This window comes from Meles meles, chromosome 8 (genome assembly GCF_922984935.1).
Source record: "Meles meles chromosome 8, mMelMel3.1 paternal haplotype, whole genome shotgun sequence".
NCBI lineage: Eukaryota > Metazoa > Chordata > Mammalia > Carnivora > Mustelidae > Meles > Meles meles.
Genome location: NC_060073.1, coordinates 20,263,774 through 20,279,342, shown reverse-complemented (window position 1 = coordinate 20,279,342; position 15,569 = coordinate 20,263,774). Strand labels below are relative to the sequence as shown.

Below are 15,569 nucleotides of genomic sequence, written 5' to 3'. Positions count from 1 at the left end.
GCCTCTGCCTTTGGCTCAGGTCATGATCCCAGGGTTCTGGGATCGAGCCCCGCATCGGGCTCTCTGCTCTGCGGACAGCCTGCTTCCTCCTCTCTCTCTCTGCCTGCCTCTCTGCCTACTTGTGATCTGTCTGTCAAATAAATAAATAAAATCTTTAAAAAAAAAAAAACTTTAAAAATATATTTTAAAAAACCAAATCCATTTCATATCAGAATTATAATTTATACTTGTTTTAGAAAAACCTGAACTGGCTTAACTTAATAAATCATCACTTAAAAAAAAAAGACATGAAGTTTTGATGGCTTCATGCTACTAGGTGACATGGTTTCATTAAAAAGAATGCACAGGGGACAGAAGGAAATAGATTGCTGGTCTAATAAAATCTAACTATCAGATTTTTATCATCATATTACCTGTCCACATTTTTCTTTCAGAGCTGCTTATCCATGAGCCAAACTAAAAAATTCTCTTGTCTAAGGGGACACACAAATTCACACTGTGTATTGTACCAGTCCTATTGGCTATGTAAGTTTGTAACTCTATCCTAAGTTATAGTACAGATGTTACTATTTTCATCCCTACTTTTATGCTTCAATGAACACTTTTTGGGCTACTGATTCATTTGGGATTTGGGAATCTGGTGCAATACAATGGTAGAAACAAAAATGCACATATAACAACTATAATCGATAACATAAATAGACCTTAGCCGAGTGAACTGGATGGACCTCTTAGAAATGTTGGCTGAGACAAAATATAATTATCATGAGGGAAAATTATCATTAATCTTACATTTCAAGTTTGTACATTGCCATGAAGTACCTGTATGCCAGCTCATGGACACTCTAGACCATACTCTTAAACTGCCTTAGGACAAACCGATTTGGCAATACGTTACTGAATAGTGAGGAAGCACAAGAAATGGAAAACCAAGTGACTCAGACAGCCAAGTGTCCCTCTTAGTTAGTTGAGAATAAGTCACATCTCATGACTGAACCATGCCTTTGGAGGGCTGAGCCTACCTGAGGGTTCTCCTCCCGTTTTGGTTTGGGTGCAGCAGGTGGAGTGATGGTACGGCTCTCTGTTTGTTTCTCATCTGTTTCTGTGTGGGATTTAATTGTCTAGGGAAGGAAAATTAAATGAAAATTCAGAATTCACTTTTTATTTAAAAAAATAAAAACACAGTTTAACTGTAGCCAAAAGAAAAAAAGAACATACTCAAATTGGAAACATATTAATAAAGGAGGTAATATGGATTACACTTTGGAAGGGGAAAAATAAGATGTAAGGCCCCAGTTGAAATAATTAAATTGTATAACTAGAGTAGATACGAAGACAGAGTAGATACATTGTAGATATAACTACAACAGTCTAAATTATACAAAAAGAAAAATCCACAGTTTAATTCCAATGTATAAAAAGGCTGGTCTGATTTCACTATATTTTAGGACATAGAAGCAGTTTTCCAGTTTTCTTTTTACATGTGGGTCAAACTCCAGTCCACAGCATGCTTAAGATCTGAATGTAAAAAAAAAATCTTACATACACTTTCTCCTATTTCCAATTCCAATCATAACCTAAGAGAAGATGCAGAACTACCTTTGCTTGGGATATTTAACACCTGCCTGTATCATTCATTAGAGGAGAGATGCACTTGCCAAGGAAAGGTCATCTTGCAAGAGGCTGATCCTCTGATTACCCCCAACCTTGTCTTCCGGATGCATCCATTCAAACAAAAGAACACCCGTAGCATTATCATTTTTAAGCACAAATGGCAGCTAGCAAATTGGTAGACTGGGCTTGCATTACTATTCTTGCATTACTATTACTACTCAATGACTTATTCATTTTATGAACCCTTCTGTAAATACTGAAATGATATTAGAACAGTTGGTATAAAACTGCGAACATGAACCTAATTTACTTTTCCAAATTAAAAAAAAATGTGGATGCTAATTGTCTTTCTGTATGGCAGCAAGGAACTAAATAAACGAGAATGAAACTGATCATTGAAGAAGCAGCAGCTTCGGTCCTGTAAGCAGGACAATCAAAAGTTTTCAAAAATCATTATGTTGTGAAATATGCTACCAGATCTGAAAGACAAATGTGATCACAGAGATCTTTCACTTTCTTTCCTAGCCACTTCCGTATTCTCCTTCTGCTTCTCATATTATTACTTTAGGAGAATGTCAGCGTCTGCCTTATCAATACTGTGGCAGCCACTGTTCTGAGGCACAAATGCTGCCCGATATTCTATTTTTCATCACTTTCCTGTCCTATTTCCTCCTCTATATGATAAACTACTTGAGAAAAGGCATTATTCTACACAGGTTTGCGGTCCTCTGTGCCGAGTACCATCCCTTCTAGAAGAATCACTCACTTCACCTCTCACATACATTTTTTAACCAAAAAGGACATATTTCCTCCATAAAACAAACCACTAAACAACTACAAGGGGACACAATGGGGAAGCAGTTTATAGTGTCATCTTTAAGACCCTGGGTGTCCAGAAAGCTTATTTTCATGGCTGAGTGAGGAAGGGCAAGAGTCTGAGGGAGGGGGGATAAGAGGTCAACTTCAAGGGTCTGCTGCTCCTCCGAGGCTATGTGAGGTTTCTTGGGGTCTCTTGGTTCCATCTTGAGGACTGAGGGACACACGTAGTGGTAATGCCTCTGGGGAAGGGCAAAACCAATATCCAGGGTTCAGATTTTCTCTCTCACTCAAAAAGAGTGCAATTATCTCAGGGTTGGATAAAGAACACAAAAAGCATCAAAAAATAAATAAATAAAACAATCAAAACACCAGAGAGATCTTTCTCTCACAGAGCTGTTGCTCTGGGGGAAACCAGGCCATGTTGTGAGCAGCACTATGCAGAGGTCTATGTGGTGAGGAACTGAACCTCCTCCGCCAGCAGCCAGAGTGAATGTAGTGCCGTCTGCCGACAGCCACGCCACTGAGTCTGGAAGTGAATTATCCAGTCCCAGCTGAGCCTTGAGAGGAGGTAAGCCATGGCCAACTTGTCTGAATGCAAACTTGTGAGGGACGCTGAGCCAGAAGCACCTAGCTAGGAGGCAAGCGTATTCCTGGCCCTCACAAGCTAAATGGGATAATAAATACTTCTTGCTTTAAGCTGCTTAAAACAAACCTAAAACATTAGGGTTGGGGGAGTGACAGAAATGGCAGAACAGGGAGCTCTAAGAATTAGTTCTTCCACTGGAGCAATTATTAAGCTGGCAAAAATGGAATCAACTTTTTAGAATCCTGGAATCTAATAAAAACCTTATAGCAACCAGGGGGACACTCACTGAAGAGGCTGGTAAATTTCCCTAAGAAAACATTTTTCCTTACCTACATACAAACCCCATTGCACAGCTTGGCCAGAGGCTTTGGGGATGGCACCCTGTGTTCCTAGTGTGGCTTGCTGGTGCCATAGGCTCCAACGTGGACCTTGTTCTCAAAGCTTGTTGTGCACTTTGACCTGTTTTGGGGGGGTTCCCTGAGGACTGGCGAGCCTGACCTTTGTTTTGTCCATCTTAGGCTAAAAGTGCCTTTTGGGGTGGCATCTGATGAAAGCATCTAAGGCCATGTTACCCAATCACCTGGTGCAAGGGATGGTGGATGGAGTATACAGTAGACAGACCCAAAGGCGTGGGAAGAAGGAGCCTGAGGAGGAAGATTCTCTTAAGAGTAAGGGCTTTGAAGGGGTATCCCATATACTGGGGAATCCAGAGTGCACTTCATATTCCCAGGGTTAGATGCATGCTCAGATGAAAGAACCCTAGGCTTATACCTCTGGCTGATCTTTGAGTTCTGTCCAAGAAAGAGGTAAATGCTAAGACAGAGTTAGAGAGAGCCTGGCTTAGCATTGAAGAAGTGAGTACTCCTGCTCAGAGCCAATCTGTAAAGATAGGAAAGTTTATTTCTTAATTTAGTTGTTGTTGTTATTATTATTTTCATCATCATCATTATCTGGTCTTTTTGGCTCCAGCTGTTTAAGGAAATCTGTCAGGTCATAAGCTGACCCAAGACAACAGAACAGAGATTTTAGAGACTATCCATGACAAGAAATACAGTTGGAAAAGGCACTAAACAATAACAATCAATAACAGCAAAATCTGTGGTGGGAGGAGAATCTGATTTCCAGAATTATCACATTGGAATTTCAAGATGAACAGTTTAACAAAAAAATTGGAAGGCATACAAAGAAACAGGAAAGTATGGTCCATTTGGAGGAAAAAAGAAATCAGGAGAAACTGGCCTTAAGGAAACCTAGACTCTCGGACTCTCTAGAGAAAGACTATCTTAAATATGCTCAAAGAACTAACAGAAATCACGGACAAAGAACTGAAAGAAACCAGAGGAACAATTTCCCAGCAAAAACAGACGATCAATAAAAGAGACAGAAATTACTGAAAAGAACCAAATAGAAACTCTGGAGCTGAAAAGTATAAAAGCTTAAATGAAAAATTCACTAGAGGGATTCAGGCAAAAGAAAGAATCAGTGAACTCAAGATAGGACAACTGAAATTATCCAGTTTGAAGGAAAGAAAGGAAAAACATGAAGAAAAATAAACAGAGCCTAAGGGCCCTGTGGGGCATTATCAACTTATGCATTATGGACTCCCATGGGGAGAGCAGAGACAGAGAGAAGCAGAAATAATACTTGAAGGAATAACTACTCAAAACTTCCCAAATTTGATTAAAGACAGGAATCTACACATCCAAGAAGCTCACTGACATCCATATAGAATAAACTAAAAAAGATTCATAGTCTGGGGGAAGACGGCAGAGTAGAAGGACCCAAAGCTCTCCCTGTCCCTACATTTACAACTAGGTATCAACCATACCCAAGTCAATAAACCAGAGAGCAATCAGAAGACTGGCAGAACAAACTCCATAACTAAATATACAGAAGAAGCAGGATCTGAAAGGTTAGGAAGTTCAGAAAGGTGGGGGGAGGCTGCCTGCAGATGGGAGAGAGCTGTACGCATGGAGATGGCAGAGCAATGAGTCCTTGCACCAGGGAGCTCAGCTGGGGGAAGACTGAGCCCCATAATGTTTGGCTTCAAAAATGGGGCTGAGGGGCACCTGGGTGGCTCAGTGGGTTAAAGCCTCTGCCTTTGGCTCAGGTCATGATCTCAGAGTCCTGGGATCGAGCCCTGCATCGGGCTCTCTGCTCAGCGGGGAGCCTGCTTCCCCCTCTTTCTCTGCCTGCCTCTCTGCCTACATGTCATCTCTCTGTCAGATAAATAAATAGAATCTTAAAAAAAAAAAAATGGGGCTGAATTCCGTACGCTTTTTAAACCAGTGGGACTTGGAGCCTGGAACTTTAAAAGTCAGCTGACTCAGCACTGAGCAAGCCAGGAGGGTGAGTGATAGCTGGGTCAACATCCTTAAAGGGATAGCAACCTGAGCCAACAGGCAACATAAAAATGGCAATTTGCACAACACTGGGGTCAAACGGGAGACAGATCTGTTCATACTGATTTTGCAGCATGTTGGGGGTCTTCTCTAAAAACGAAGGAGCTGGCAGGTGCTATTTTCCACCTCCCCCATCCTTCCCCTAAGCATAAACCTGCAGGAGGCAGTGCTGCACAGATGCTTGCTACCAAACCAGCTCGCAGGGCACCACACCCACAAGTGCTCTGGAGGACCTGCTAGCCTCAGCCCTAGGCTCATGGTAGATTCTGTTAGTGTGCACACTGGGTCCAGCCACTGCATGCAGTGTGCCTCCTGTGGTCCCTTAGTCCTGCGCCAGGCCCAGCCACACCCAGCCCACTCCACTGGCCACCCACGGCACCACAGGAAACTCATCATAGGACCAGTGGCCCAGGGCAAGTTGTGCTACCCCCACACTCACAAGTTCCCCCGTGGGCACAACCCCTCAGAGCTAGCCTGCCTGGATCCCAGGAACACCACAGAGAGCAAGCACAGCCCGTAACAGGCAGAGAGTCAGGGCAGATGACTGCACTGAAAGGAAATGTGATTCAGGCTCAACAGCAGGGCAAAAGCAACACCTAGGATACTTTCCCGAAGTGCCAGGCTCTGGGGAACAGGGGACACTGCACTGCAGGGCACTCCAGAAACTCTTCTTCATAAAGTCACTACTTGCAAGAAAAGAAGAAACAGATGAATTTCTTAACAACCAGACACAGACACACAGGGGCAGACAAAAGGAGATGACAGACATTTACCCATCCCAGATGAAAGAACAGGACAAGGCCAGAGCCTGAGAGCTAAGTAAAACAGATATAAGTAACATGCCTGATAGAGAATTTAAAGCAATGATCATAAGGATACACTGGATTTGATAAAAGAGTGGAAGACATGAGTGAGACCCTTAACACAGGGATAAGGAAAAATATAGCAGAGATAAAGGGCTCAATAAATGAAATGAGAAATGTGTTTGATAGAATAATAACAGGATGGAAGAAGCAGAGGAATAAATTAGTGACCTATAACACAGAGCAATGGAAAGTAATCAAGGTGAACAAAAGAGAGAAAAAAGAATTATACAAAATGAGAATATGCTTATGGAACTCAGTGACTCCATCAAATATAATACATCTATATTATAGGAGTCCCCGAAAAAGAAGAGAGAGAGAAAAGGAGGCAGAAAATGTATTAGAAGGAAAAATATTTGCAAACCTTCTTAATCTGGGGAAGGAAACAGATATCCAGATCCAGGAGGCAGAGAACTCCCATCAAAGTCAACAAAAGCAGACCCACACTAAGGTATACTGGATTTAAACTGGCAAAATATAGTGACAAGGAAAAAAATTTTAAAGCAGCAAGACAAAAAGAAGTCAATAACTTATGCAGGAAAACCCATAAGTCTAGCAAGAGATTTTAGTTTAGCAAGTTTAGCAAGCCAGGAGGGAGTGGCATGATATATTCAAAGTGCTGAATGGCAAAAAGCTGCAGTCAAGAATACTCTATCCTGCAAGACTACCATTCAGAATAGAAGGAGATAAAGACTTTCCCACACAAACAAAAACTAAAGGAGTTCATGACCCTAAACCAGCCCTGTAAGAAATATTAAAGGAGACTCGTTGAGTGGAAGGGAGAGAGCAAAAGTGACAGTATAGAGGAAGCAAATGCAAAAGCAGTAAAAGTGAATATTTCTGTAAAAGAAGTCAAGGAACTCACACACACACACAAAGATATAAAGTATACCATATACCTAAAACATGGCGGGGAGAGAAGAAAAGAATGGGCTCAAACTTAAACAATCTTCAACTTAATATACAGACTGCTATATGTGTAAGATGTTATATACAAACCAAATGGTAACCATGTATCAAAAACCATAATAAATATGCAAAGAAAAAAGAAAAAGAAATCCAAATATATCACTAAAGAAAATCAGCAAAACATGAAAGACAAAGACAAGAGGGGATCAGAGAAAATCCTCAGAAAAAAAAAAACACAAAACAAGGGATACAATGGCAATTAAAATATATCAATAATTACTTTGTATATAAATGGACCAAAGTCTCCAATCAAAAGACACAGGGTGATAGGGTGGATTAAAAAAAACAAGACCCATCTGTATGCTGCATACCGGAGACTCATTTTAGACCTAAAGACACCTACAGATTGAAAATGAGGGGATGGAGAAATATCTATCAAAAGAAAGCCAGAGTACCATACTTATATCATAAAAAAGACTTTAAAGATTTATTTGAGAGAGAGAGAAAGTGAGAGAGTGTGCGACTGTGCACATGCGGTGGAAGGGCAGAGGGAGAGAGAAAGAGAGAATCTTAAGCAGGTTCCACATCCAGTGCCGCACCTGATGCGGGGCTCAATCTCACAATCCTGAGATCATGACCTGAGCTAAAACCAAGTATCAGGTCCTTACCTTACTGAGCCACCGGGCGCCCCAGATGAAAGACTTTAAAACAAAGTCTGTAATAAGAGACAAAGAAGGACACATATAATAATAAAGGGGACAATCCAACAAGAAGACAGAACTGTAAATATTTATGCACCCAATATAGGAGCACCTAAATACATAAAACAGTTTGTAACAAACATAAATGAACTAATCAATAATAATACAGTAGTCATAGGGAACTTTAACATGTCACTTACATCGATGGGCAGATCATCCAAACAGAAAATCAACAAGGAAACAGTGGCTTTGAACAACACACTGGAACAGATGGATTTAATAGATAGATTCAGAACATTTCACCCTAAAACAGTAGAACACACATTTTTTTCAAGTGCACACAAATCCTTCTCCAGAACAGATCACATATTAGCCTACAACACAAGCCTCAACATATTCAAGAAGACTGAAGTCATACCATGCACCTTTTCTGACCACAGTGCTATGAAATTAAAAGTCAACCACAATCTTGAAAGACCACAAAATCATGAAGATTAAATAACATGCTACTAAAAGATGAATGGGTCAACCAGGAACTAAAGGAAGAAACAAAAAAGGACATGGAAACAAATTAAAATGAAAACATAACATTCTAAAACCTCTGGGATGCAGCAAAAGTGGTTCTAAGAGGGAAGTATATAGCAATACAGGCCCACCTCAAGGAGTAAGAAAAATCTCAAATAAACAACTATGCTTAAACACCTAAAGGAGCTAGAAAAAGAAGAGCAAACAAAACCTAAAATCAGCAGAAGGAAGGAAATAATAAAGATCAGAGCAGGAATAAGTGATACAGAAACTAAAATAACAATAGAACAGATCAGAATACAATAGAACAGAACAGAGCTGGTTCTTTGGGAGGGGAGTGGGGGAAGCAAGCCAGACTTATCAAGAAAAAAAGAGAAAGGACCCAAATAAGTGAAATCACAAATGGAAGACGAGAAGTAACTACCAAGACCACAGAAATACAAACAGTTATAAGAGAATATTATGAAAAACTATATGCCAACAAAGTGGACAATCTGGAAGTAGATAAATTCCTAGAAACATATAAACTACCAAAAGTGAAACAGGAAGAAACAGAAAACTTGAACAGACCAATAAACATCAAAGAAACCGAATCAGTAATGAAAAACTTCCAATAAACAAAAGTCCAGGACCAGATGGCTTCACAGGCAAATTCTATCGAACTTTAAAGAAGAGTTAATACCTCTTCTTCTCAAAATATTCCAAAACATAGAAAAGGAAGGAAAACTTCCAAATTCATTAAATGAGGCTAGTATTCTCCTGATAGCAAAACTGAATAGAGACACCACTTAAAAAGAGAACTAAAGGCCAGTATCTGTGATGAACATGAATGCAAAAATCCTCAACAAAATACTAGCAAACCAATTTCAACAATACACTTAAAAAATCATTCACCACCATGACCAGTGGGACTTATTCCTGACTTGTGAGGATGGTTCAATATTCACAAATCAATTAATGTGATACATCATATCAATGAGAAAGGATAAGAACCATATGATCATTTTGATAGACACAGAAAAAGCATTTGACAAAGTATAACAACATCCATTCACAATAAAAACCCTCAACAAAGTAGGCTTAGAGAGAACATACGTCAACATAATAAAGGCCATATATAAAAAAACCCACAGCTAACACCATCCTCAATGGGGAAAAACCGAGAGCTTTTCTCCTAGGGTCAGGAACAAGATAAGGATGTCTACTCTCACCACTTGTGCTCAACATTATACTGGAAGCCCTAGCCACATCAATCAGACAACACACAGAAAAGTCATTCAAATGGGTAGAGAAAAAGCAAAACTTTCACTATTTGCAAAAGACCTACCTGCTAAAGGGTTAGTAGACAAGATATATAAAGAACTTATGAAACTCAACATCCAAAAACCAAATAATCCAATTTAAAAATGGGCAGAAGACATAAACAGACATTTTGCCAAAGATGACATCCAGACAGTCGAGAGACACATGAAAAGATGTTCATCATTACTTATCATCAGGGAAACACAAATCAAAACTACAACGAGATATCGCTTCAGACCTGTCAGAATGGCTAATATCAGAAATGCAAGCAAAAAGGGTTGACGAGGATGGGGAGAAAAAGAAACCTTCTTGCACTACTGGTGGGACTGCAAACTGGTATAGCCACTCTGGAAAATAGTATGGAGTTTGCTCAGAAAGTTAAAAACAGAGCTATCCTATGATCCAGCAATCTCATTGCTGGGTATTTACCCAAAAAACACAAAAACAAAAATTCAAAGGGATACATCACCCCTCTGTTGGATGAATGGATAAAGAAGTGTGGTTTATATATTTACAATGGAATATTATTCAGCCATAAAAAAGAATGATATCTTGCCAATTTGGATGACACGGATGGATCTAGAGAATATAATGCTAAATGAAACAAGTCCGAGAAAGACAAATACCATATGCCTTCACTCATATGTGGCATTTAAGAAACAAAACAAATGAGCAAAGGGAAAAAAAGAGAGAGAGAAACAAATGAAGAAATAAACTCTTAATTTTAGCAAATAAACTGATGGTTACCAGAGGGCAGGATGGTGGGGGATGAGTTAAATAGGTGAAGGGGATTAAGGACTATACTTGTGATGAGCATCAGGTGGTGTGTGGAACTGCTGAATCACTATTTTGTACTCCTAAAACTAACACTGTATGTTAACTAACAGAAATTAAAATAAAAACTTAAAAAATAATAAAATAGGGGCACTTGGGTCGGTCAGTTGGTTAAGCATCTGTGTTAGGCTCAGGTCATGATCCCAAGGGTCTTGGGATTGAGCCCCACATCAGGCTCTCTGCTCAGTAGGGGGGGTCTGCTTCTCCCTCTCCCTCTGCTCCTCCCCACCCCACTTGTGCACTCTCATTTTCTCAAATAAATCAATAAAATCTTTAAATAATAATAATAAACTTAAATTTTAAAAAAATCTGTGTTGCCATACAAAAAGAAATTAAAAATAAATAAATGAGATCCACAGTGAGACAATTTGTAGTCACACTGTCGAAAGCCAAGGCAAAGAGACAATCTTTTTTATTTTTTAGATTTTTATTTATTTATTTGACAGAGAGAGGTCACAAGTAGGCAGAGCAGCAGGCGGGGGGGGGGGGACAGGCTCCCTGCAGAGAGCCCGATGCGGGGCTTGATCCCAGAACCCTGAGATCATGACCTGATCCAAAGGCAGAGGCTTAACTCACTGAGCCACCCAGGTGCCCTGCAAAGAGAGAATCTTAAAAGCAGCAAGACACGCCTCTCTGCCTACTTCTGATCTCTGTCTGTCAAATAAATAAATAAAATCCCTAAAAAAAAAAAAAAGGCAGCAAGACATAAGTGATATATCACATAGAAGAGGTCCTCAATATGGTTAGCAGCCAACCTCTTCCCAGAGACCAGAGGTAGCAGGATTATATATTAAAAGTGCTGAGAGAAAATCACTATCAACCAAGAATGCTATATCCTGCAAAAAGCTAACGAAGTTCATTGCTAGTAGATCTGACCTAAAAGGAATGCTGAAGGGAGTTCTTCAGGCTGAAATAAAAAAACACCAGATAGTAACTTAAAGCCGTACAAAGAAATAAGAATTACAGTAAAGGAAACTACAAAGGTAAAAGTAGAATCCAGTATTATTGTATCTTTGATTTGTAACTTCTCTTTTGTTTCCTATGGGATTTAAGAGAGAAATACATAAATCTATATTAGTGGGCATGTAACGTATAGAGATATAATTTGTGACAATAACAACAAAAAGTGGGGGCAGAGCTGTATAGGAACAGAGTTTTTGTATATTATTAAAGCTGAGCTGGTATCAATTCAAAAAAATTCATAAAAATTTATGAATGCTAACTGTAATCCCCACGGTAACCACTAAGAAAATAACTGAAATATATACAGAAAAGGAAATGAGGGCATCAAAAGTGTGCACTAGAAAGAAAAACAAAACACAACAGAAGGCAGTATTGGAGATACCAAGAACAAAGAAGACATAAGACATGCAGAAAACAGGGGCGCCTGAGTGGCTCAGTGGGTTAAAGCCTCTGCCTTTGGCTCAGGTCATGATCCCGGGGTCCTGGGATCGAGCCCCATGTCGGGCTCTCTGCTCCGCGGGGAGCCTGCTTCCTCCTCTCTCTCTCTGCCTGCCTCTCTGCCTAGTTGTGATTTCTCTCTGTCAAATAAATAAAAAAATAAAAATTAAAAAAAAAAAAAGACATGCAGAAAACAAACAACAAAATGGCTTAAGTCCTTTGTTATCAGCAATCACTTTAAATGGAACTGGGTTAAACCCACCAATTAAAAGACAGAGAGTGACAGAATGGTTAAAAAAAAAAAAACATGATCTGAAATATACACTGTCTATAATAGATTCATCTTAGAGTAAAAGATACAAACAGGCTGAAAGTCAAAGAATGAAAAAAGGTACTCCATGCAAATAGTAACCAAAAGAATCCAGGGATGGTTCTACTAGTATCAGACAAAACTCACTTTGAGTCAAGAATTGTTACAGAAGACAAGAAAGGTCATTATATATTGATAAAAAGGTAATTCATGAAGAAGATAAGACAATTTTAAATATATATGCACCAAACAACAGATTCTCACATATATGAAGCAAATATTGACAGAACTGAATGAAGAAACAAAAATTTTATAATAATAATTGGAGACTTTAATCCTTCACTTTAAAGAATGGAAAGAACATGTAGATAAAAGATCAGTAAGGAGGGGCACTGGGGTGTCTCAGTCAGTTAAGCAACTAACTTCAGCTTAGGTCATGATTTCAGGGTCCTGCAACTGAGCCCTGCAATGGGCTCCCTCTGCTCAGTGGGGAGTCTGCTTCTCCCTCTCTCTCTACCCCTCTTCCCCAACTCCCCTCCTGCTCTCTCTCAAATAAACAAATAAATAAAATCTTTATTAAAAAAAAAGACCAGGGACACCTGGGTGGCTCAGTCGTTAAGCATCTGCCTTCTGCTCAGGTCATGATCCCAGGGTTCAAGCCCCGCATCGGGCTCCCTGCTCTATGGGATGCCTGTTTTCCCCTCTCCCACTCCCTGTGCTTGTGTTCCCTCTCTCGCAGTCTCTCTGTCAAATAAATAAAATCTTAAAAAAAATTAAAAAAGATCAGTAAGGAAACAAAGGACTTGAACAACACTATAAACCAACTAGATCTAACAGACATATAAAGAAGTGTTTATTCAACAATAGAACACACATTCTCAAGTAAACATGAACATTCTCTATGTCAGACCATGTTTTAGGCCACAAAACAAATCCTAACAATATTAAAATACTTAAATAATACAAAGTATCTTCTCTGATCACAACATAAAGAAGCTAGAAATCAGTGATAATGGAAAACTTAAAGTATGTGGAACATAAACAACACACTCTTTTTTTTTTTTTTTTTAAGATTTTACTTATTTATTTGACAGAGAGAGATCACCAAGTAGGCAGAGAGGCGGGCAGAGAGAGGGCGAAAGCAGGCTCCTTGCCAAACAGAGAGCCCAATGTGGGGCTCAGTCCCAGGACCCTGAGATCATGACCTGAGCCGAAGGCAAAGGCTTAACCCACTGAGCCCTAAACAACACACTCTTGAACAACCAATGGGTCAAAGAAGAAACAGCCAGAGAAATTGGGAAATACTTTGAGAGGAATAAAAATGAAAACTCAATATACCAAAACTGATGTGATGTAGTGAAAGTAGTATTCAGGAGGAAATTTGTAGCTCTAACAGTTTACATTAAAAAATAAGAAAGATGTCAAGTCAAAAACCTCACTTTAAACCTTAAAGAACTAGAAAAACCTTTAAGAAAATAGAAAAAAAGGAGAACTAAACCCAAAGCTAGCAGAACGAAGAAAATAATAAAGGTTCTGAATAATAAATTCAGAAATAAATGAAATGGAGAACAGAAAAACAACAGAATTAATGAAACCAAAAGTCGATTCCTCAAAAAGATCAACAAAATTGAGAAGCCTTTAGCTGGACAGACTAAGGAAAAAAAAGAGAGAGACAAGACACAAATCATAAAAATCATAAGTAGAAGTGGGGACATTACTACCAATCTTATAGAAATAAAAAGGACTAGAGGAGAGCACACTGAAGAATTACCAACAAATTAAATAATATAGGTGTAATGGGCAAATTGTTATAAACACACAAATTACCAAAATTGACTCAAGAAGAAATGGAGAATCTCAACAGACCTGTAACAGAAAAAGAAACTGAAACAGTAATTAAAATCCTCCTCCAAAAGTCCAGAATCAGACAGCTTCACTGGTGAATTCTATCACATATTTCAAGAATTACACTTCCTAACTTGTTCTAGGAAGCCAATATTACCTTGACACCAAAGCCAAAGACATCCCCAAAATAGAAAACACAGACCAATGTCCCTTATACAGTGAAAAAATATTAATAAAATACTAGAAAACTGAATCTCACAGCATATTAAAAGGATGATACAGGGGCACCTGGGTGGCACACATGGTTGAGTGCCCAACTCTTGGTTTCCGTTCCAGTCATGACCTCGGGGTCATGAGATCAAGCCTCATGTAGGACTTTGAGCTTAGCATGGAGTCTGCTTGGGATTCTTTCCTTCTTCCTCTCCCCTCTGCTCCACCTCAGCCCTCCCCTCCCATGCATTTGCACTTTCTCTACAAAGTAAATACAATCTTAAAAAATAATAATGAAATAAAAGGATGATACACCATGACAAAGTAGAACTTACCCCAGGAATGAAAGGAATATAATAGATCACATTAATAAATGAGGGCAAACCACCCCCCAACACATGACCATCTCAATGCAGAAAAAACAACTTAACACTCATTTATGATAAAACACTGAGAAAGCTAGGAATAGAAGGAAACCTCCTCAACTTTTTAAAGGGCATTAATGAGAAACCATAGTTAACATCATACTCAATGGCAAAAGACTGAAAGCTTTTCCTCTGAGATTGGGAACAAGAGAAGCATGCCCACTTCCATCAGTGCTACTCACTGCTGTGGTGGAAGTTCTAGCCAGAGCAATTAGGCAAAAGACATAAGAGGCATCCAAATTGGAAAGAACAATGTAAACCTATCTCTATTTGCAAAGGACGTGATCTTACATATAGAGATCCCAAAGAATCCACAAACAATTACTAGAGCTAATAAGAAACTCAGCAAAGTTGCAAGGTACAATATGAACACAAAAATCAGCTGTATTGCTATATAATGGTAACAAACAATTGTAATAGGAAATTAAGAAAACAATTACATTTATAATAGCATCCCAAAGAATAAAATACCTAGGAATACATTTAACTAAAGAGATAAAAGAGTTGCACACTGCAAACTATAAACCACTGCTTAAAGAAATAAAGAAAACCTAAATGAATGGAAAGAAATCTATGTTCAAGAACTGGAAGACTTAATATTGTTAACGATGCTAGGCAAAGCAACCTACAGATTCAATATAATTTCTATTAAAATTCCAACGGCCGGGGCGCCTGGGTGGCTCAGTGGTTTAGGCCGCTGCCTTCGGCTCAGGTCATGATCTCAGGGTCCTGGGATCGAGTCCCACGTCGGGCTCTCTGCACTGAGGGGAGCCTGCTTCCCTCTCACTCTCTCTGCCTGCCTCTCTGCCTACTTGTGATCTCT

The 15,569-nt window shown here is 39.3% G+C and overlaps 1 protein-coding gene across 15 annotated transcripts in view; it reads right to left on the bottom strand.

Annotated features, from left to right (window-relative positions):
• The window catches only part of PHF21A (PHD finger protein 21A), a 193,125-nt gene that overhangs the window by 19,726 nt on the left and 157,830 nt on the right, over nucleotides 1-15,569 (bottom strand). For all 15 annotated transcript variants that reach the window (XM_046014659.1, XM_046014668.1, XM_046014658.1 and 12 more), the window contains one exon: nucleotides 1,023-1,121. In XM_046014659.1, the coding sequence (XP_045870615.1) occupies nucleotides 1,023-1,121 (99 nt within the window). The remainder of the gene's footprint in view (nucleotides 1-1,022; nucleotides 1,122-15,569) is intronic.